Raw genomic sequence first — 21780 nt, 5'->3', positions numbered from 1 at the left:
GTAAATAAATATAAGATAATATTATTATTAACTTATGATGCCAGATTCAATATATTAGGGGAAGCTTCTAATTCACTAGCAAAGAAGCAGTTTTTATTCAAAATTTGAATTAAGCCTGAATTATAAGACGTGCTATATGTAGGAGCAGTTATCAACATGGAGCGTTAAAATTTGAGTAAAACAGCTATCTATTTAACTTTTGAAATTCACAAGAGGTGCGGGAACAGTTACAAGAAATTCAAATTTTCCGCAAGTGGTGTACAAATGGTAACTGTTAGCTGACATTAAGTTAGTCTATAAATAGAGCTTTAGAAAAATATTGTAATCAGTTCAGTTCTTCTTGGAAAACGCTTAGAAACCCAAAAAATGCTCTCAGCCCCTTGGCATCACAGAGTAAAATTGGGAATCTTAAGTAATTCCTCTGAACTCAAACACTTGTACTTTGCTTTTTTCCAATTTTTATTAATAAAATTCCTCTACTTTTACGTCTTTTTCTTTTTTACGTTCATGTTTCTTCCTTCATTTTCTTTTTAATTTCCTGTTTGCTTTAATTTCTGCATTTTACTTTGCCTCCGGCACCTTGCATATTTTCTTTTCATTTTTAATTTTACTTTCGAAACTACAATTGAGACCTTGAGACATCCACAAAAGGAGTCGTTTCCGCTCCTTAAATTAAGATTGTGAAACAAAGCTCGAAAATTGTTGATTTATTTGTTGTTAACAATGGAACAAAAATTTGAATAAAAAAAATTAGCACGCCCGGTGGGACATTGTCAATAGATTGTAGTTTGTCAAAAGAAAAATCAGGAGTTTTGAATTTGTATGTGGTTGCGCAGTGGTAAGTTCGTGTGTCCAGAGCCAAGAAAATCAGTGTCAGTTGACATGTCAAATACTTCTGCAGCATCTTCTTCTACTTCTAGTGATGAGATTAGAGGAAATAAATCCGAAAATTCTCCTGTGGTTTCAAACGCATAGCCTACCTTGATATCAGTGAGGCATGATGGCGTTGGCCATGCCCATACAGGGTTAAATGCAACTCACATAAATACCGTGGGGTGGCCGCCATATGGCTTGCCACCGGGGTATGTCCCCTCCATGGTGACACAAGGATTGCCTGTGCCTCTCTACTCAACTTTTCAATTATCAAAATCTATGTGGCATGTCAAATGTACCTATTTTTGGGGCGTCAGGTTCACACGTATCACAACAAAATTTTTCACATTCTATTAATACAGGAAATAACAGTGCATCTAATTCTACTACATCCACTGTCACTAGGGTAGAAAATTCCAGACCTGTATTTCCTGACATGTCAAGAGCAATGCCTGTTAATCAACCTAGTCAAACCGTGGGATCTTTAGCAAATATTAGGCAACAGATGGATGAAAGCCACCATGATCTAGTAAACATGTTAACTCATCAGATGGTGACAGTTTTAAATCCTCTTTTAGAAAATATAAACACTAGAATTGAACAATTAAATAGGCAAGTTAATAGGATTGCTACTGTGGTAAATTTAGAAGAAAATGACAACCAAGGTTTAAGATTTGATAATGTCAATCAGAACGGTGGAGCAATTCCTAATTATGATGTTCATATGCCTAGACATGGTCAAAATGCTGATGATATGTTAGAAAGACTTAGGCAAAACAACTTAGGGGGCATTATAATCTAGCAAGAAATGTTGAACAAGTTTTAAACCGTTTGAAATTTAATGTTGGTTGCTTAAATAGGCCATATTTTGTGTCTGCTTTTCCTGAATGTGTCCAACAAGCAGAGCTCCCAAGGGGTTGGAAAATTCCAAAATCCCTTGCAAAATTTTCTGGAAAAGAAAATGAGTCTACAGTAGAGCATATTGCTCGATATACTATTGAAATTGGGAAAGCAGTTTCTAATGAATATCTCAAGATGAGATACTTCCTTCTTCTTTAACAAAAAATGCATTTACATGGTTCTCCAACTTGAGACCAAATTCTATTCATTCTTGGGCGCAGTTAGAAAGAAATTTTCATGATCAGTTTTTCCGAGGTGAATTGAAAGTTAGTCTTACGGATTTATTCTCTGTCAAACGTGCAAAAGGAGAATCCATTGATACTTATTTGGCGCGATTTAGAAACATGAGAAATAAGTGTTTTACTCCGATTCCGAAAACTGAAGTTGTCAAAATGGCTACTAATGGGTTAGAATTTGGAGTTAGGAAGAAACTTGTCAATCAACATACTTTAGATCTTTCCCAGTTAGCTGAAAGAGTAAGACAAATAGAACAAATTAAAAAAAAAGAAAATTTCAAAAAAGATTCTAAAAAAGTTGCATATGTGGATTGTTTTTCCGATAGTAGTGATTCAGATGAGAAAGAGGTTTATATTGCTGAATTGCGTGGGGGTCCTCCTTATGTATGCAAATCTTTGAAGCCTGTTAAAGGAAAAGAAAAGGTTTCTTTATATTCCAAAACTGAAAATAAGACTTATTCTTTTGATATTTCTAAGGCAGATCAAATATTTGAAGTTTTATTAAAAGATAAGTAGCTTATTTTACCAGAAGGAAAAAAGATGCCTTCAGCTGATGAAATAAAGAATAAAAAATTTTGTAAGTTTCATCAGGTATTTTCGCATACCACTAATAATTGCGTCCGTTTCAGGGACTTGATACAAAAAGCAATTGAGGAGGGAAGATTGAAGTTTGAGGATAAACTACTATGAAGGTGGACACTGAACCATTTGCTGCTGACTCAAATTATGTCGAGCCATTCAATTTGTCAGTCAACATGGTAGAAGTTGATGCCACAATGGTTAGTGCTAAAAATGAAAATAAGGACTTGAGAATCTTTGAGCAAGATAAGAAGCCAGTTTATCCTCGTCCTGGTGAGGATCTGTTAGATTTTTTGTTGAGAATTAAAGAATCTCACAGCACCATCGCCATGTGCCCAAAGTGCAATGCTGTTTTTGACAAGGAAGCTACAAAAGAGTTTGAAAAGTACAAAGATGAAGAGAAAGAAAAGACTGAGTTGAGAAAGAAGATTGCTGAAAAAGAAAATGAAACTAACGAGCTAAAGCGAAAAATAGCCGAGGAAAAACAAAAGTTGGGCGGTCAAACTCCTTTGAACAAGTGCGTCAACAATACTGGGGTACAACCCGTCAACCAGAAGATGAAGACTGTGGTCATGATTGATGGAAAACCTTATGGATTTTCTCAAAAGACAAGAGTTTCTCCCACCAAAATTTCAAACAATAAATGGGTCCAGAATGTGAGAAATGTGCAGAATCAACCTACTGCTTTTGCAAGAGGAAAAAACAAATGGGTGAAGCCTAAACCTTTTAAGCCCAGGTACTATGAGTCTCAGTTATGGAACATGAATCATGTACAAGACGGAGGTAGTATATATATTCCAAAAAATGTGCCTATTCCCTCAAAGCCAATTTATTCTTGTTATAATCCTAACATGTAACAGGTTCCTAATTATTCTCCTTGGCCAAATTGTCAAAATATTTTAAAATATTCTCCTTTTACAACTTTTGAGCAGAAAGAGAATATACCTGAGTATGTTTCTTTGGATCCATACAAGGGACACGGAGTAGATTTGCCTCCTTTGTCAACCATGGCCAAGTCTACAGAAACAGGCAATTCTTCTAATCACCCTACATGCAATAAAAATGTCAAGAAGAATCTTGCTGGAAAGAGGGTAATGGTTGAAAACAAGGGAGAAAAGAATGAAGATTTAATTACTGATAATTTTGACACTAGTTTTGATGACAGCTTAGAAGCAATATTTGGTGTTAAGCAACCTATAGCTGTGGTGTCAATACTGCCTGAGGAGTATAGTCAAGTTCAGGAAGTAGAGTCATTAGAAGATGATTATTATGATGTTTTTCCTGGAAGCAAATGCTTATTGCTAGATGACAATATGTGTGGTGGAGGATTATTTGAGAAGCCTACTGAAAATGATAAGGAACACTTGCGTCCACTGCATATCAAGGCTCGTGTTGATGGAAGGATAGTCAATAAGATTTTGGTTGACGGGGGAGCTGCTGTTAATCTCATGTCTGAAAAAATGATGGAAAAGTTTGGAAAGACTGAAAAAGATCTGATTAAAAGTAGCATTGAGGTAACAGATTTTAATGGAAGGACTTCTTCTGTTAGAGGTGTGGTTCTACTATCAATTGAGGTTGGTTCTATCAATAGGCCAACTCTATTTGTTGTGGTTCCTTCAAAGGCTGGTTTTAACTTGCTTTTGGGACGTGATTGGATTCATGGAATGGGTGCTATTCCATCCACTTTACATCAAAAATTGATTTTCTGGAATGAAGATGGAGGAGTGGAAGAAGTTCCTACTGATAATAGTACATGTTACTATGATGAGATGCATGTGGAGTTCAGGATGTATAATCCTAGAGTCAAGCCACTGACAGTTGACACCAAGGTATTTAATCCTGAAAGTATTGAGATGTGTAAAATAGATATGAATGGTTTTATTTTAAAAAAATGCATCAAGTTTAAAATCTTGGACAAAAATAATTTCTCATTGACATTTGGGTATGTACTTCATAAATACCAAAGCCTAATTGACTTAGAAATTCTGTTGAGTCTCTTAGCGCTTGGAGTCAAAACTATTAGAATGTTAGTGTGGATATTTTATAGGATTAGAAATTTTATCAAATTTAATTGACACCTGAAGTTTAACATATGAAAGAAACGACTTCACGAAGTTAAGATTTTGTTACTTCTGAAGTTAGGCAAATTGTGTCAATTAAAACAATGAAAGTGTGTGTCAAAAAACTCTTAATTGAAATATTAAAGGTCAAAACAAAGGTCAATTGATACACATTTAATGTGCCGAAATTAGAACAGATATCATTTGACACACTTAAAAATTTCATACAAAAGAATAGACCCCATCGACAGTTCAACTATTAATGTAAAAAATTTTATAGACTTTGAAATTCTGTTAAGTCTATTACTAGTAGGCATTTAATCTGTCAAACGGATGTGTCTAAAATGTCAATTGACTCTCAATATCAAAAATAAGAAAAATGTCAATAAACAACTAAATTTTCTCACTTTCAATCATTGCATATCTTCAAGTGAGAAATTTTGGAGGCATCTTGTTAGGCAAAAAATTATTATCACTTAGGAAAAAATAATTTGTTTTAAGTAAATAAATATAAGATAATATTATTATTAACTTATGAAGCCAGATTCAATATATTAGGGGAAGCTTCTAATTCACTAGCAAAGAAGCAGTTTTTATTCAAAATTTGAATTAAGCCTGAATTATAGGACGTGCTATATGCAGGAGCAGTTATCAACATGGAGCGTTAAAATTTGAGTAAAACAGCTATCTATTTAACTTTTGAAATTCACAAGAGATGCGGGAACAGTTACAAGAAATTCAAATTTTCCGCAAGTGGTGTACAAATGGTAACTGTTAGCTGACATTAAGTTAGTCTATAAATAGAGCTTTAGAAAAATATTGTAATCAGTTCAGTTCTTCTTGGAAAACGCTTAGAAACCCAAAAAACGCTCTCAACCCCTTGACATCACAGAGTAAAATTGAGAATCTTAAGTAATTCCTCTGAACTCAAACACTTGTACTTTGCTTTTTTCCAGTTTTTATTAATAAAATTCCTCTACTTTTACGTCTTTTTCTTTTTTACGTTCATGTTTCTTCCTTCATTTTCTTTTTAATTTCCTATTTGCTTTAATTTCTGCATTTTACTTTGCCTTCGGCACCTTGCTATTTTCTTTTTATTTTTAATTTTACTTTCGAAGCTACAATTGAGACCTTGAGACATCCACAAAAGGAGTCGTTTCCGCTCCTTAAATTAAGATTGCGAAACAAAGCTCGAAAATTGTTGATTTATTTGTTGTTAATAATTGAACAAAAATTTGAGTAAAACAATTTAATAAAAAAATTAAATTTTTTATTAATAGTAATCTTAATATATACTCTAGCAAAATTCTAAAGGATTTTCGGAAATTAATTCTTTCAATTGGAGATCATAGAATTTATGTTGGTTCATTAAAAACGTTTGGTTCATAGAATTCTTACAAGTGTTTGAAAACGTTTGGTTCATTAAAAACGGGATCTCATTTTAAATTTTATTCTAAACGTAAAATGTTTTGTATCAAACTATCTATTAATACTGAAAGGAACAAAGATATAAGCATAAAATCACGAAAAGATAAAGTAAGCTAAAAAGTTTTAACATCTATCAAGAAAACTAGTCCCCACGGCCACGAGGCTCAACCCTCGCCATGTTCAGAACATAAGCTACGCCGATAGCTGAATACATGGCGACACAAGCGAGGGTCATGCCCACTCCCGTGTCGATTCATACATTAAAATGCTTCATATTCGGTATGCCCCCTTCCATTTCCTCCATCAGACTACGTCTTAATCCATTTCTGATTTTACACCACATAAATCCACCGAATTCTTTCTTTCTATCCAGTATTGGCATGTTACTAAATAACACGAAGAACATTTTCACATTATTAACACTTATAATATTATAATATACATTGCAACGTGGTAAGTTTCTATTTTGTAATGTTCCCCACACATCAAACATGCTTAGCATATCGAGTGAGAACGAAAAAACTTCGCATAACGCACAAAACTCCAGCTTGTATACGTTTTTGGCGTAAGATTAGACATCTTACTTCTCCCAATTCCAAGTAAAAAAGGTAGACATCAGAATGCAGAAAACAAGTCCTTGTTACATTCATCTAACCAAACGAATTTACATCAATAACCTTCCCCTACCATTATATCTATACTAACAATTAACGACAACAAAACATTAAAAAAAAACGCCAGAAAAATATTTAACTATCCCTAACAAACCAAGCCACTTTTTCACTTTCACTTCTTAGTCTTCTTCGCCGCTGCTTTCTTCGCTGGAGACTTCACGCTTTTCGGCTTTTTAACTGGCGTCTTCTTCACCGGCTTGGCAGCAACCTTCTTCGCCGGAGCCTTCGCTTTTGTCTTCCGCTTCGGCTTTGCAGAAGTAGGGGCAGTTTTGGCTTTAGGTTTGGCAGCGGCCTTCTTCGTAATGGCAGCTGGTTTGGCTTTAGGTTTGGATGCAGGCTTGGGACCAGGCTTGGAAGCCGCCGCCGCTTTAGGCTTGGCGGCGGCAACAGAAGAAGCCTTCGCTGGAGCCTTCACTGGAGCGGGAGGAGAAGCAGCTTTCGGCGCAAGCTTGAATGAATTCTTCACTTTCACGAGCTTTCCAGCAGCGACGGATTTCTTGAGGTTGTGGAGAAGAAGCTTCCGGAAGGTTGGTGGAAGATTCTTGTGCTTCTCTTCGATGAACTTCGTTATCGCATATTGACTTGAACCAGTTCTCTCTTTCAAACTCGAAATCGCGTCCGTTATCATCTAGAAAATAATAACACATCGAATTAGAATTCACAAATCATCATTTATAATTCACAATTTTCGAATTTAAATTTAAATTTTGAATGGACTATGAATAATTTTTGTGCATACCTCGGCGAAGGTGGGGTGAGAAGGAAGCTTCTTGGACGAAGCCGTTTTCTTGGTCTTGGGCTGTGCTGCGGCGGTAGACATGGCTGAAACTGAACCACAAAATTTAAACCAGAGAGGTTGCAATAACCGTTTTCGAGAGAGAGAGAGAGAGAGAGAGAGAGAGAGTGCTTTATGTGATGAAGAGTTGGGTATGATACAGGCTTATGACGAAGAGATAGACGGTAGAGGGGAATTTATATAGAAGGTGGTGAGAGGGAAATGGCGAGTTCTGATTGGTTGGGATGGGGTTCACACGGATCGGGAACCTTTGTGGAGTTTTGAACTTGAACCGTTGGATGAGTGTTTATCTACGGTGGAGATCGCGAGTCAGCGGAAGCACTTGGATTGTGGATGGACGCTAACTAAGGTTGCATTGGGGTTTCGGGGTTGCGGATTAGAGCTTTGTTTTATTTTGTTTCCTTTTGGTTACTTTTCTACCTTCTTTTTTTTTTGGGTGTGTTTCTAGGGTGATTTAATTTCGGAATAATATTTGATTTAATCCATGGTTTTTAATCAAGTTTGGTGTTCTTCTCGGTCTGCTTCTCCGGATTTTAGACACTCTTTTTTGGCCTATTTGCTTCATCAGATTGAGGGAAATTTTCTTTACAACTTCCCTTGTGTTTTCCAGTATGAAATGTGATTTTTTTACTTTATTTTTGGTATTCAAGTTATGAATCCAAATCAATGTGATTTTGTGCTTGGTTGGGATCCATAATCAAATGGTACACCAATCCTAGGGTACAAAACTTGGGTTGGGATCCAAAAGGTTGTGTTTGTTTATTATTTCAAATTAATGAATATCTAGATACAAAGGCATATACGCAAATAAGATAAAGATAGAGAAAAATACATATATATTCTTACTTTAAAATTGATTACACATCTGTTTTAAATATTTTTATATTTTTATATAAATCGAATTAAATTAGTGATGGCAACGGGTCTTTATGGACCCCCTGTCCCCGCTTCCGATAACATTCCCCATCTCTGTTTTGTTCTCGCAACGGGTAACGGGAACTCCGTACCCACCGGAGAATCAGATATCCGCAAATTAAAAAAAAAAAGAAAAGTATGAGAAGTCAATGGAATATTTGTACAATGTGTACATTGGAAGTTTAGGGAGTATTAGAGATATAACCATTAGTGTTACCTTTTTCCCATCAGCTGAAACTTTTGGGATGAGTGGTATCATGACATGGTATTAGAGCGCTAGGTCCGAAAGGTCAAGAGTTCGATCATTGGTGAACTCCAAAATCAGTTTAAACATTGTACAAATAGTTCATTGTCTCCCTAGCGGGATCCTTAAAAAAAATATTAAAAAACGAAAAAAAAATTTTAAAAAAAAATTTTTAAAAATCAAGATAATCTTTAATTGCCATTACAAACATAATTTCATTAGGCTTCAAAGATTCAAATAGCAATAACCGATAAAATATATTCATGAAAACATAATTTATCACTCCAAAACTAAACACTGCTACTCTAATTTATGAGAATAAAATACTATTACAACATCCACCAATAATGGTGGTAATATGGTATAATTGACAAGAGCAACCATATTTAAGTGATTAGTATCCACCTTCAAAACTTGTGAAAATGATAAATATATGCGTTGTTCTTTCTACAAACATATATATATAGTGAGAATCTGGATCTTTCAAAATAAAATTTGGAGGAAGTAAACCCTTTTCAATTAGAGGGATAGAATCTAAATATGATTTTTTTTTTTTTTTATAAACTAGTACTCTCAGACTTTTGAAATCCCGGTCTGGCTGTAGGAATATAGAAAATGTGTGCATAAGAAGAGCACCAAACCAAATCTCCACAACTATAATCTATAGGCATTTAACAACAAGAATTCATATGTATATATACTTCATATATAATTCATCAAAGGCAAATTTGTTTGAATCCTATTCCTATATCGATAAGAACAATTAAAAGTTAAAATCAAAATCGTATAATAAATCAACAATAATATGAAAAAATAGTGTATTGTATATAGTTTACTTACGGCTGTGTTTGGTTTATGTCTTAAAATGATGAAGACATAGACACAAATACACAAGAGTACATAGACATAAGAAGATATTAATTTTGTATTCTGTTTGATAATTAAGACATGAACAGAACACACAACTCACAATTTTATTAAAAAGTCAATTTTACCTTATTCATTTCAGTATCACCATCACCACTTCTATCTTTTCATTTTTCATACTCTTTCAAAATCATCACAATTTACCATGGCATCACATCTTCAAGACCAACACAGATTTTTTCTTAATTTTTTGTAATTCTTCATCCAAAATAAAATCAACCTCATAAGCATAAAAAATTTACCCAAAATTACTAAAAATTAGCATAACAAACATAAATCTCCATCAATCTAAATACAGAATAAGTTATCACTTCATCTATGGCAAAGAACACCAATAAAGCTTAATCCAAAAAAAAATTTAAAACAAATACAAATTAAATCTGAGGCGGAACAAGGCAACAGAGTAAATGAAAAAGAAAAAAGAAAAAATGGAGAAGAATGAAAAGAAGATGAAAATAAGAAAAAATGGAAGAAGGACAGGACCGACTAGAAAATATCATTTCTGTAACGAGATTTGTGGTTGCTTCCACTATAGATCTACAGTTGCTCTCGCTGCCAAAGAGAAGAAGAACAAAATGTGAATGGGGAGAGCGTCTTCGTCGTTACGACAATCGTTGTTTGCTGTGACGCTACCTGCAAGGAGAAGACAGAAGACAAACAACACCACCAAAGAGAGGATGGAAGCAACGCCATTGAAGCCCAAATTAGGCAACAACAATGAGCAGAGAGTATGGAGGATGAGAGGGGAAATGAAGAATGGTTGAAGAAAAAAATTAGGTTGAAGGGATAAAATGGTAAAAATTATCAGTGTCTCAACTTAAAAATTAGTGTCTCAGCTAATTGGAAAGACACAAAATACATATTTTTTGTGGGTATCTCTGTGTCACAGTGTCTCTCTTAGTTTGTGTCTCACATGCCAAACAAAGAACACGTTCCACCGTGTCTCTGTCTTTGGCATACACAGACATCAACCAAACGGTGCCTACATGAACATATCCTTCAGAGAGACACATATTTAGCAGAATCACAAAAATGCTTCAAGGTAAATCCCAGAAATCACATAAATCACTACAATCATAGAAAATCAAAAGACATCACATAAATTATAGAAATCACAACAATCATAACAAATCAGAAGAAATCACAAATTCACAGAAATTAACACAATCACAGAAAATCAGAAGAAATCACAGATTCATAGAAATCACAGAAATCACAACAATCACAGAATAATTGAAGGAAGGAAGAGCAACGAAGGTTACTGGCTTACTGCGAGAGTTGTTGCGAGGATGATGACAACTGCGACACTAACTATTGCAACAAAGGTGGGGCTATTAAATCAAAAAATAACACATTCTCTTATTTTATTATTTCAATCATGAGAGAAATTTGCTTACTATTTCAAAAATTCCAATTAAAAATAAAATCCTAAATCCTAAATAATAATAATAATAATAATAATAATAATAATAATAATAATAATAATAATAATAATAATAATAATAATAAATGGTTAGATAAGAGATGTTGATTATGAGAGAGAATAAGGGAGGGACTCATTAAGGCCATGGCTTTAGTTCGCTTCAAAGAAAAAAATCGTAAAACTCTCGATGATGATGTGGACTAGCTGTTAGTTCAGTTCAACCAAAAAATAGAGGAACCCAAAAAATGTGACATCAAAGAATGAAAAAGAGAACAGAGAGAAAACGTAACGAAATCAATGTTACCAGCGTTTAAGTGACGCCCCTCCGAGATGATGAGATCTGGTACGCGGAATCGTGATTACACTTTAATTATGTAAAATTCATTGCTCTTTCTTTCCCTGGAAATGGCGCCAAAAACTTGATGCCAAGACCATGGTTCACAACTCCGTGTAACTGACCAGCAAGTGCACTGGGTCGTCCAAGTAATACCTTACGTGAGTAAGGGTCGAATCCCACGGAGATTGTTGGTATGAAGCAAGCTATGGTCACCTTGCAAATCTCAGTCAGGCAGATATAAATTGATAGTGGTGTTTTCGAATAATAATTAATAGAATAGGGATAGAGGTACTTATGTAAATCATTGGTAGGAATTTCAGATGAGCGAATGGAGATGCTTTTCGTTCCTCTGAACCTCTGCTTTCCTGCTATCTTCATCCAATCAGTCTTACTCCTTTCCATGGCTGGCTTTATGCAAGGGCATCACCGTTGTCAGTGTCTACATCCCCTCCTCTCAGTGAAAAATATGCTCACATGCTCTGTCACAGCACGGCTAATCATCTGTCGGTTCTCGATCATGCTGGAATAGGATTCACCCTCCTTTTGCGTCTGTCACTAACGCCCAGCACTCGCGAGTTTGAAGCTCGTCACAGTCATTCAATCATTGAATCATACTCGGAATGCCACAGACAAGGTTTAGACTTTCCGGATTCTCTTGAATGCCGCCATCATTCTAGCTTACGCCACGAAGATTCCGGTTAAGAGATCTAAGAGATATTCATTCTAGCTTATTTCATGTAGAACGGAAGTGTTTGTCAGGCACGTGTTCATAGGGGAGAATGGTGATGAGCGTCACACATAATCATCACCTTCATCACGTTCTTGGGTGCGAATGGATATCTTATAAGCGAAATAAGATGAATTGAATAGAAAACAGTAGTACTTTGCATTAATCTTTGAGGAACAGCAGAGCTCCACACCTTAATCTATGGAGTGTAGAAACTCTACTGTTAAAAATACATAAGTGAAAGGTCCAGGCATGGCCGAATGGCCAGCCCCTCTGATCTAAGAACCAGGCATCCAAAGATGATCAAAAGATTCAAAGATGGTTCAAAAGATGCCTAATACAATAGTAAAAGGTCCTATTTATAATAAACTAGCTACTAGGGTTTACATGAGTAAGTAATTGATGCATAAATCCACTTCCGGGGCCCACTTGGTGTGTGTTTGGGCTGAGCTTGAGTGTTGCACGTGTAGAGGTCTTTCTTGGAGTTGAACGCCAGCTTTTGTGCCAGTTTGGGCGTTCAACTCTGGTTTTGGCTCCTTTTCTGGCGCTGGACGCCAGATTTGGGCAGAAAGCTGGCGTTGAACGCCAGTTTATGTCATCTATTCTTGGTCAAAGTATGGACTATTATATATTGCTGGAAAGCCCTGGATGTCTACTTTCCAACGCAATTGGAAGCGCGCTATTTCAAGTTCTGTAGCTCCAGAAAATTTACTTTGAGTGCAGGGAGGTCAGAATCCAACAACATCAGCAGTCCTTCTTCAACCTCTGAATCTGATTTCTGCTCAAGTCCCTCAATTTCAGCCAGAAAATACCTGAAATCACAGAAAAACACACAAACTCATAGTAAAGTCCAGAAATGTGAATTTAACATAAAAACTAATGAAAACATCCCTAAAAGTAACTAGATCCTACTAAAAACATACTAAAAACAATGTCAAAAAGCGTATAAATTATCCGCTCATCAAAATCCAAAACTATTACAAAGTGATAGGCGGCAAGGCCAAGTAGCCAACTTTATTAGGATTTTGTGGCAGGTAATCTTAGGCCAAGTAGCCAAATTTATGATTAACTTTATTAGGACAGGTAATCTCAGGCGAGTGATGAGCCGACAAGTGCTGTGGTGACCTTGAGAGTGACACGAGGAAGTGGTGAGTAGGGTTTGGGGAATGGCGGAGTGGCGGCGGAGGTGAGTAGGGGTTGGGTTCGGTAAGGATCTGAGGGAAGGATTGAAGGAGAAATCACCGAAGGAGAAATCAGGAATGGAGGAGGCTAAGGTTTTCCAAACATATATATATGTGAAGGGTATTTTAGTCTTTTCGATATAGCGGGGATTAAACGAGTACCCACGGGGCAGGGACCTCTATCCCCGTTTATTATACGGGTCCCCACCCCCCGTCCCCGCGGGGAAAAAATACTTTCCAAACCTGTTCCCCGGCAGGTAATTCCCCGCGGATATTCGCTCCATTGGAGGAAATTGCCATCCCTAAATCAAATTGACTTAATTTATGCTATTTATATATAAATTGAATTAGTTTAATTTAATTTATTATTTATACAAATTATTTATTTTTCATTAATTTTAAAACATAAAAGTTAATAAAAAAATATTTTTTTAAATTTAAATAAAATATTAAAAAATCAAAACAAATAAAAATAGAAATTCGAATTTTATGTTTTTAGTTCAAATTACAAAAAAATTACATTTTTACAAGCTTATGAATTTAACACGAAATAATAAACAATTTCTACTTTATGATAGATTTATAATATTTATTTATGATTTTATTTTCAAAAAATTATCTTACAAAAAGGTAATTAAAGCCAAGTTGTGTGGTTTTAAGTTTAAAATCAATTAAAACTCATGATTTTCATAGTAATTAGGTATTTTCTTATTTTTAATTTAAAGCTTTAATAATTGAAAACCAATGAAAATTTTATATGCTTTAATTTGAATATTGAGCTTTTAAACCTTATTTTATGAATAAAAAAATTTAATTTGATTATCTCTAATTTTTTAATTAGAATACTTATTTGAAAATAATTTATAAGTTGATAGATACATAGTATTTTTATAAATAATTATTGTTGGATCAAATTTAGTTTCAATTACTACTTACCCTTATTTTTATTAAAAATACCTAATCAAAACCCTAGTCCCCAAACCTACACTTTCCTAACCTTAATTTTGACCTAAATGACACACTCCCTCACCCTTTTGACTAAAAACAGCCGCCACCCCTTACCCTTTTCTTCCCAACGAATACATACCACACACACAAACACACCCAGGCAGAAGAAGAAAAGTGAAGGGGGAGAAAGACCATGCTGGCGACGTTGGGGCTCGTCGCCACTATCGTGTCGCCGTCGGGAGTCAGAGCTCGAGGGAGAGAGGGCATGCCAGCTAATGCCGTGCGCAAAAGGGGAAGAAGACGCCGCCATTGCAGCCAGCTCCGTCACGCCTAGTTGCCGCTGAGCTCACCATCGTCATCACAGCTGTGGGCTAGGGCTTCGAAAGGAGTGAACACGAGGATGAGGAAGGAGCTATTGAGTATTGTCGTTGTGCATTTATCGTGATTCCACCATCGCTGTCGCAGAGATGGGAGATGCGCGAGGGGAGAAGGTCACAGAGGAGGAGGAACCGGTGGGTGCCAGAGGGCGCCGTCGCCGCTGTTTGGGTCACGGTGGTCAAAGCCGCTACTAATGGAGTTCGCCAGAGTTGCTCAAAGGTTTCCTCCACTCCTTTTGATTTTGTTCTAGCTATGCCGCCGTGCCTGATTGCTGGGAGCAGCACTGACATTGCCAGAGTCAGCCACTGGAACTACAACTGCTCTGTTCTTGGTTCACTACAAGAAAAAAGCTCTATGGCCATGCTTTTTTCTTGCCACGCTTTAAAAGCGTGGCAAAAAGTGGTCAATGGCCACGCTTTTATGAGGGTGACGACTGATTAGAGATTTGGCCACATTTTTTCTTGCTACGCTTAAAAAGCGTGGCGAAAGGGGTCTATGGCCACGCTTTTATGAGGGTGGCAATTGATTCAAGATTTGGCCACGATTTTTTTGCCACGTTTCAAAAGCGTGGCCATAGAGAGAAACAGGGATGCTTTTAAAGCGTGGCGACATGTTTTCGTTACCGTGACATTTTAAAAGCGTGGCCATTTCCTTTAACTATTTTGGCACACTTAAAAAATGTGGTCAAAAGGTATAAGGAAAAAAGAAAGCTTTTATTCAAAAAACAGTTTCGAAACTCTTTCCCATTTACATGAAACCATTTTGGCCGTTCCCTAAACACTGAAACACTAGCACATAACCCTAAACACCAGTGACGGCAAAGAATCCCAGCACTCCGAAGAACATCGCTGTCGCTCCCTCTTCTGGCACTCCCACCATCCCTGGTCCCTTTGTCGGCACTCCCTCTCCTCGTTGGTGACTCCCTTTGGCGGTGACTCTGACTGTCCCTCGCAAACCCTCCATCGATGCCCCTCCGATGCCGCTCCCTTCCGTCGCCACTCCCTTCCATCACAATGCCCCATCGGCGCTCTCTCTTCCGACACTCCCACAATCGCTGCTCCGATCCCACCATAACTCTCTCACCAAACTCTCTCTCTCTCTGGAGCAGCATCAGTAACACCTTAGTACCTTACGCATCATCCAGTTTAGTTTCCCAGGTTCTATTCCTCAACTTCCACTTCTACATCCAGCAGAGGCTTTTCTTGGTGAGTTCAGCTCCTTTCTAGTTCTTTTTTTCCTTTTCCCTCAATTTTTTCGTGGATTTTGGTGGTCGAGATTGCTCGTTTGGGGGATTAGAGTTTGGCAAGCTTGGAATTTAAAGATTTTAATGAAATTCCCAGTTTTATTTGTTTGTATTGTTATGTTATGGTATTATAGATTTGTTCTAGCTTGTCGTTGCTATTGTTGCTAGGGTTTCTCTGTTTTGTTTATTATTATTATTATCAATTAATTATTAATACTATGATATTTTGTGACGTGGATTGCATAATGGTGATTGACTTTAGTGGTTTAGTTGTTGCAGATTTGGTAACTTAGGGTATTATTATTGGAAGTGAGCGAGTGTGAAATGTAGAGGGCAACTGAGGACACAAAAAGCATGGAGAAGAGGTCACTTGAGGGTGGAGAAGATGACCAGCTTGAATGAAAGAGGCTTGTTCTTGCCAGGTGCTTCTTTCAACAGGTTTCTAAATTTTGCGAATAAAAACCAGCAGATAAGTTAAATTTTTCCTCTCAAATTTATTTAATCTGTTAAAGAAAACAAAATCTTAATCTTCTCCAACAGAATATCCTAATTTTTGTTACTTAGATTTCTGTTTTCTTTTCTACCATGAATTTTTCCTTGTAATATATAATATATAGTAACTATATACAATTTTGAAAATTAACATTGTCTAAGTCTATTATTCTTAACATGTAACTAATAAATTTGAAATATGATTGATCAGAAACCTTGATGTATATAATATCAACTGAAATTGAATTTTGTTCAGCCATAAGTCCTGATTTCCTATCATCAATATGATGGAATTTTTTTCAGCTAACAATTTTCCTTTTCCTTTAAGTTTGTGAGTTCTATCCATCAATGGATACGCATAAGAGAGGGAAGAACTTCATGGAAACCAGCATTAACAAATCCAAGGAGCTTTTGAAAAGCATGGACCGTGGCCATGTTTCAGATATCGGTATGACAGAAGTTAACAAAGATCTTGTGGCATCAATTAAGGAAAAACTCGAAGTGATTTCATCTTTGAAATCCATCTTCAGGGTCCTTGTGAAGCTTCTACAAGCAAACCAGAAGGTATACGTCCCTACTAAAGTGTCAGAAAGTAAAGATTTTCCCTCAATTGCATATTGTTACTTTGTTGCTGAATTAAATATCAGATTAGTAGGTAGATCCACTGAAATGACCCAAAATGAATAAGTTCTTTTCAGCTGGAAGGCAAAATTCTAATTTAAGTCCTGACAAACAAATTCTTAGTTTGTTTTTATTGTTTTATTTTTGGAAGAATTTGTGTGTGTATTGATTGTATTGAGTTAAGTGTGTAATTGATCGCAATGTAACTTGGCTATAGCATTGTTTGATTTGTATAGTTAACCTCGGCTAATATTTTGATTTTTGTGCTTTATGTGTGTGCAGGTCAGCTTCACCGGTTCGATGGAGGTAGGCCGTGAAATAATGCATACTGCAGCTAGCAGCAACTTGAAACAAGTTTCACTTGAATTAGTAGGAAAGTCACCTCTTCTAATCTTTGATGATGCTGATGTAGATAAAGCTGCTAGCCTTGCTCTCTTGTGCATAGTATATAACAAGGTCAAATTTCTCTTAAGTGAATTAATAATGAAGAAACTCAAGTTACACATTATAATGATACTCTTTAACATTTTGTTCTTGTTTTGATTTCAGGGTGAGATATGTGTTGAAAGTTCACAGTGTGTTTGTTCAGGAAGGGAATGTGCTGAATAATTATATTAAAAGATGGATTTAGGCATTCTTTTCTTCATCTTTCACACCCTGCAGGTTTTGACAGCTACTAAAATTAGATATTGGAGGTTTTGTTCAATTAGATGCTAGGTTTTGACAAGTCCCTATGAGATGTAATGGCAAAAGAGAATTGATAGGCACACAGTTTCTTCTTGTTATCATGCTATATAAAAAACATGTCTCAGTTGTGGTGGTTTGGTTTTGTTTTTGTTGTTTTCCATTGCAGGAATGCTATTGATTCCTCTTTATTCAAGCAATGGTTGCATAACTTGCAAAGTGAGATTGGGATTCTAGCTGATGGCACCTTGGCTCTGAGACAAGTTCTAATTCAAGTAATTGCATCATCAGTGTTTAAAAAGTGGATATGATTTCTGATAATTAGGCCTTGTTAAGTGGTAATTAGGCCATATGTCTTACTTTATCTTTTATAACTTAAACATGTTTTTTGTTCCCTTGTTGATTTTGCTATTTCAGGGAAGCTGTGAAACATTTTGGTCCTGGTTCTGGTGTTCCTCACAGCCATACCAAGCCTTATGTACGATCTAAAGGAAGGAAGTTTGAGAGGGCTAGAGGAAGAAAGAACAACAAAGGACTTAGTGTTTAAGTTGTATTGTTTCTGTATTTTTCTACCGTTTTTAGTTTTGGAATTTGAACTCGAGATTTATTTTGTATTTGAATATTAGTTTATTAATGTATAAAATAATTATAGCAAAAATTATGTCACTAATTACTGTTTGATTTGTCTTGCAATAAAAATTTCATACTATATTTATAGGTTTGGTAATAAAAAAGGATTGAAAATTTATATTGTGTAGTAATTAAGATCAAGTAAGGAAAAGAATTTTTTTTTTTAATTTAACAAGGCTTTCGCCACGCTTTTAAAGCATGGCCGTATATCTCCCTATCGCCACGCTTTAAAAGCGTGGCCGTATCTCTCCCTATCGCCACGCTTCAAAAGTGTGGCCGTATCTTACCTATCGCCACGCTTCAAAAGCGTGGCCATATCTCCCAAAAGCGTGGCCCTATCTCCCACATACGGCCACGCTTTAACGGGTGGCCAGTTGTAAAAAGCGTGGCAAAAGAAAAAGCGTGGTGATAGGTCACCAAAAGCGTGGCGGTAGCTCAAAAAGCGTGGCAATAGACGTGTTTTCTTGTAGTGGTTCCTTTTGATACAGTAAGTTGTTTTTGCTTCGAAAACCCTTTTAGTCGTTGTTATGTTATATGTTACTAAAGTTTTTGCGATGTTAATATCTTAGGATTTATTTAAATGATTATAATTAAAATGTTATGATTTAAGGATTTCAATGAACTTAAAGTAATGAGGTTATTCAAGATTAAACAAGAATGGGTTCTATGATTTTTGTGAATTTGAGAAATTGGTTTATGATTTTAACTCATTTAATTTACAGATGATAGTGAAGACCCTGAGAATACTGATAAACCATAATTTTATGATTTATCTTGTGTTGAATTGCATGAATTTTATCAACTTTTCCTACATTTATTCATTGAAATAGCATGGTTTTGTGAATTATTCCTAAATTGTGCTTAAAAGTAAAAAACATGCTTTTTAGACCCTTAATTTGCTAAATTTTATTTATTTTAATTCCATTCGAGGCCTTGATGTGTTTGTTGAGTGATTTCAGGCTTACAAGACAAGTATGGATTGAAGAAGTGGGGAAAAAGCATACAAAAGTGGAGAATTTATGAAGAAATGGAGTTTGGAGCTCTTCAAGGTTGTGCGTACGCATGGTCAGTCCTGCGTACGCATGATTGCAAGCACGTGAGTTCGCTTAAGTGAACATGTGGGTCGTGATTTTAAGGCTTTCCAATCCCAATCCAACTCATTTTCGAAACTATTTGAAGCCAAATTCAAGAAGGATGAAGGGGGAAGCAATTAGGGTAGCTTAGGAACATATTTTAGAGTAGTTTTCTAGAGAGAGAAGTTCCCTCTTCTCTTTAGAATTTAGGATTTTTAGTTCTAATTTTCTATTTTGATCTTGTTCTAGTGTAGTTTTCTTTATATTTTCTTATTTTAGTGTCTTAATTTCCCTACTCTTGTTAATTTCTTATTTTTGTCACTTTTAATTTATGAACTCTCTTGTTAATTTCAGTTTCCTTTAATTGAATTTGATATTTTATGTTTTCTTTTAGGATTACTCTTGATAATTGTTATGTTTAGATTAATGACAAGGATAGATTTTCTTGATTCTCAATTCTAGCCAAGATGTCTTTTTAGCATTTGTTAGCTTTACTTTCTTGCAATTTAGTTCATGCCTTTTTGCCATAAAAAACACCTTATTCTCATGATCGATAATACGCACACCTCACTGCAACTCCTTTGAGGGATGACCCAAGATCTAATACTCTCGGTTTTTATTGGTTTGTGTTGTGACCAACAAAATTAAACTCTGATTGTGGGTCGAATGTTGGTTTGGAACTATATTATCGACGAAGCAATTCTTTTTTTTTTTTTGAGAAATTATTTGGAACCGACATTTGTCCCTCCATCAAGTTTTTGGTGCCGTTGCATGGGAGCTACAATGTGTGCTTGTTATTGGTTATTGTTCATATGTGAATATTGTGAATAGTTTGCTTTTTGTTGTTTGCTAGATTTTAGTTTAGGAGTTTATTTTCTTTGTTTTTTTTAGCTTTTTTTTATTTACTTTTTTCTCTATGAATTCTCACCATTTTGGCTATGAGTTTGGTTCTAACTATATTACAGGAAATGGAAGTTTTAATGATGGGTCGCATCATAGATCATGAAATCAATTGAGTGAGGAGCCGTATGCTTATAGACAACCTTTTTGGCAACAACCCCCTCTGATTTCTTATGGTTACAATCCACACCATAATGCACACAAATATGAACTAACTCCTCAACATTATCATCAACCTTACTCACAAGCCACATCTTATCACTAAACCCCCTCCTATAACTCATACCCACCATACCAACAATCATATGAGCCATATGACCCATAATTAGAGCCACCACCCTTCCAACACCAATACTCCCAAGAACCACCACTTCTATATATACCACCTCAATACTCTCTCCAATATAAACCAGCTTTCAACTATGACACCTTTCTTCCAAACAATGAGCCCTCTTTTTTACCGCATCCTTCACTGAACGAAGTTCTCTAACCCTTAATACAAGAACAAAGAACTCTTCACTCTTTGCTCCAAAAGCAAGAAGAAGAGCAAAAGATGCAAGAGAAATTCGTGGCTACCTTAGCCGAAGTGGTAAATCACTTAGTCTCATTGCGCTCTTGTCATTAAGACACTCTCATTGACGAATATGGAGACTCAAAGGAGAGTAGTGGGAAAGAGAACTTAGAGCTTCAAAGAGAAGAAGAGAAAAAGAGGCATGAATTGTCACAAGTGGAGGAAGTTGAAATAATTGAACCGGAAGAAGTGGTTGAAAAATTTAGAAAAATTGATCAGGAAGTGGATTCCATCATCAATGATTTTTTGTCCATACTTACCAATCCCCTTGATGATCTTATTAAACCTTCCCGCGTTGAATTCGAAATGGGTGTTGATGTAGATTTTACGCAAGCTCCGAGGTATGACTTGAGTGAAGGAGAAGAGCTAGAAGAAGTTGATGAGGAAGTAATTGAATATGAGGAACCTTGTCGAGCAGTGGAAATGGAAAACACTCGCCAAGAGGTGGAGGTAATCAAAGAAGAGTACAAGGGAGTGGAACTTGCAAGAGCGTTGGAAACACCTCTTCCTAAGTCACCATCATCTATTAAATCATTTAAGTGGGTAAAATTCATATCCTTTAGCTTTCTTATTCCACCTGAATATGGGTTGCTTGAGACAGATGGTCAACTTAGAGCTCTTTGTGAATTCAAGAACAAAAGAGGGATGGTTGGTGGTTGGAAACACCATTATTGGGTCATTAAGGTTGCATCTTTGACGAACGAAACTCTCGGGCGATCTAGAATTTTCACAAATAAATTTCCGTTGTAAGTATAGTTTCTAGACCGACAAGAATTCATTTCGTACAAAAGTTTTGTTTGTCATAAGTAACAAAACTTAGTAAAATTTATAACTGAAGTATTTAAACCTCGGGTCGTCTCTTAAGGAATTGCAGAGAAGTATGATTTATTATTGGTTATGAAAAAAGGTATATTTTTGGGTTTTTGGAATAAGGAACAAG

At 35.9% G+C, this 21780-nt stretch overlaps 3 protein-coding genes across 3 annotated transcripts; 2 read left to right on the top strand and 1 right to left on the bottom strand.

Annotated features, from left to right (window-relative positions):
* The first annotated feature begins 1066 nt into the window (after window positions 1–1066).
* LOC107615583 (uncharacterized) lies at window positions 1067–2525 on the top strand. Its single transcript, XM_016317634.1, has 4 exons — window positions 1067–1082; window positions 1236–1629; window positions 1734–1887; window positions 1995–2525. Exons 1-4 carry the CDS (start codon window positions 1067–1069, stop codon window positions 2523–2525), a joined length of 1095 nt encoding a protein of 364 aa, XP_016173120.1.
* Window positions 2526–3342: 817 nt separating this feature from the next.
* LOC148545276 (uncharacterized) lies at window positions 3343–5327 on the top strand. Its single transcript, XM_088499051.1, has 3 exons — window positions 3343–3371; window positions 3754–4530; window positions 5291–5327. Exons 1-3 carry the CDS (start codon window positions 3343–3345, stop codon window positions 5325–5327), a joined length of 843 nt encoding a protein of 280 aa, XP_088355177.1.
* Window positions 5328–6697: 1370 nt separating this feature from the next.
* LOC107618461 (uncharacterized) lies at window positions 6698–7698 on the bottom strand. Its single transcript, XM_016320547.3, has 2 exons — window positions 7490–7698; window positions 6698–7378 (listed from the first exon to the last, which is right to left on the bottom strand). Exons 1-2 carry the CDS (start codon window positions 7568–7570, stop codon window positions 6863–6865), a joined length of 597 nt encoding a protein of 198 aa, XP_016176033.1. The 5' UTR covers window positions 7571–7698; the 3' UTR covers window positions 6698–6862.
* Window positions 7699–21780: the final 14082 nt, after the last annotated feature.

The sequence above is a fragment of the Arachis ipaensis genome, chromosome B9, assembly GCF_059453495.1.
Source record: "Arachis ipaensis isolate K30076 ecotype BB chromosome B9, ASM5945349v1, whole genome shotgun sequence".
In the NCBI taxonomy this organism is placed as follows: domain Eukaryota; kingdom Viridiplantae; phylum Streptophyta; class Magnoliopsida; order Fabales; family Fabaceae; genus Arachis; species Arachis ipaensis.
The sequence above is the reverse complement of the archived record's forward strand: the minus strand, read 5'-3'. Positions and strand labels throughout refer to the sequence as shown.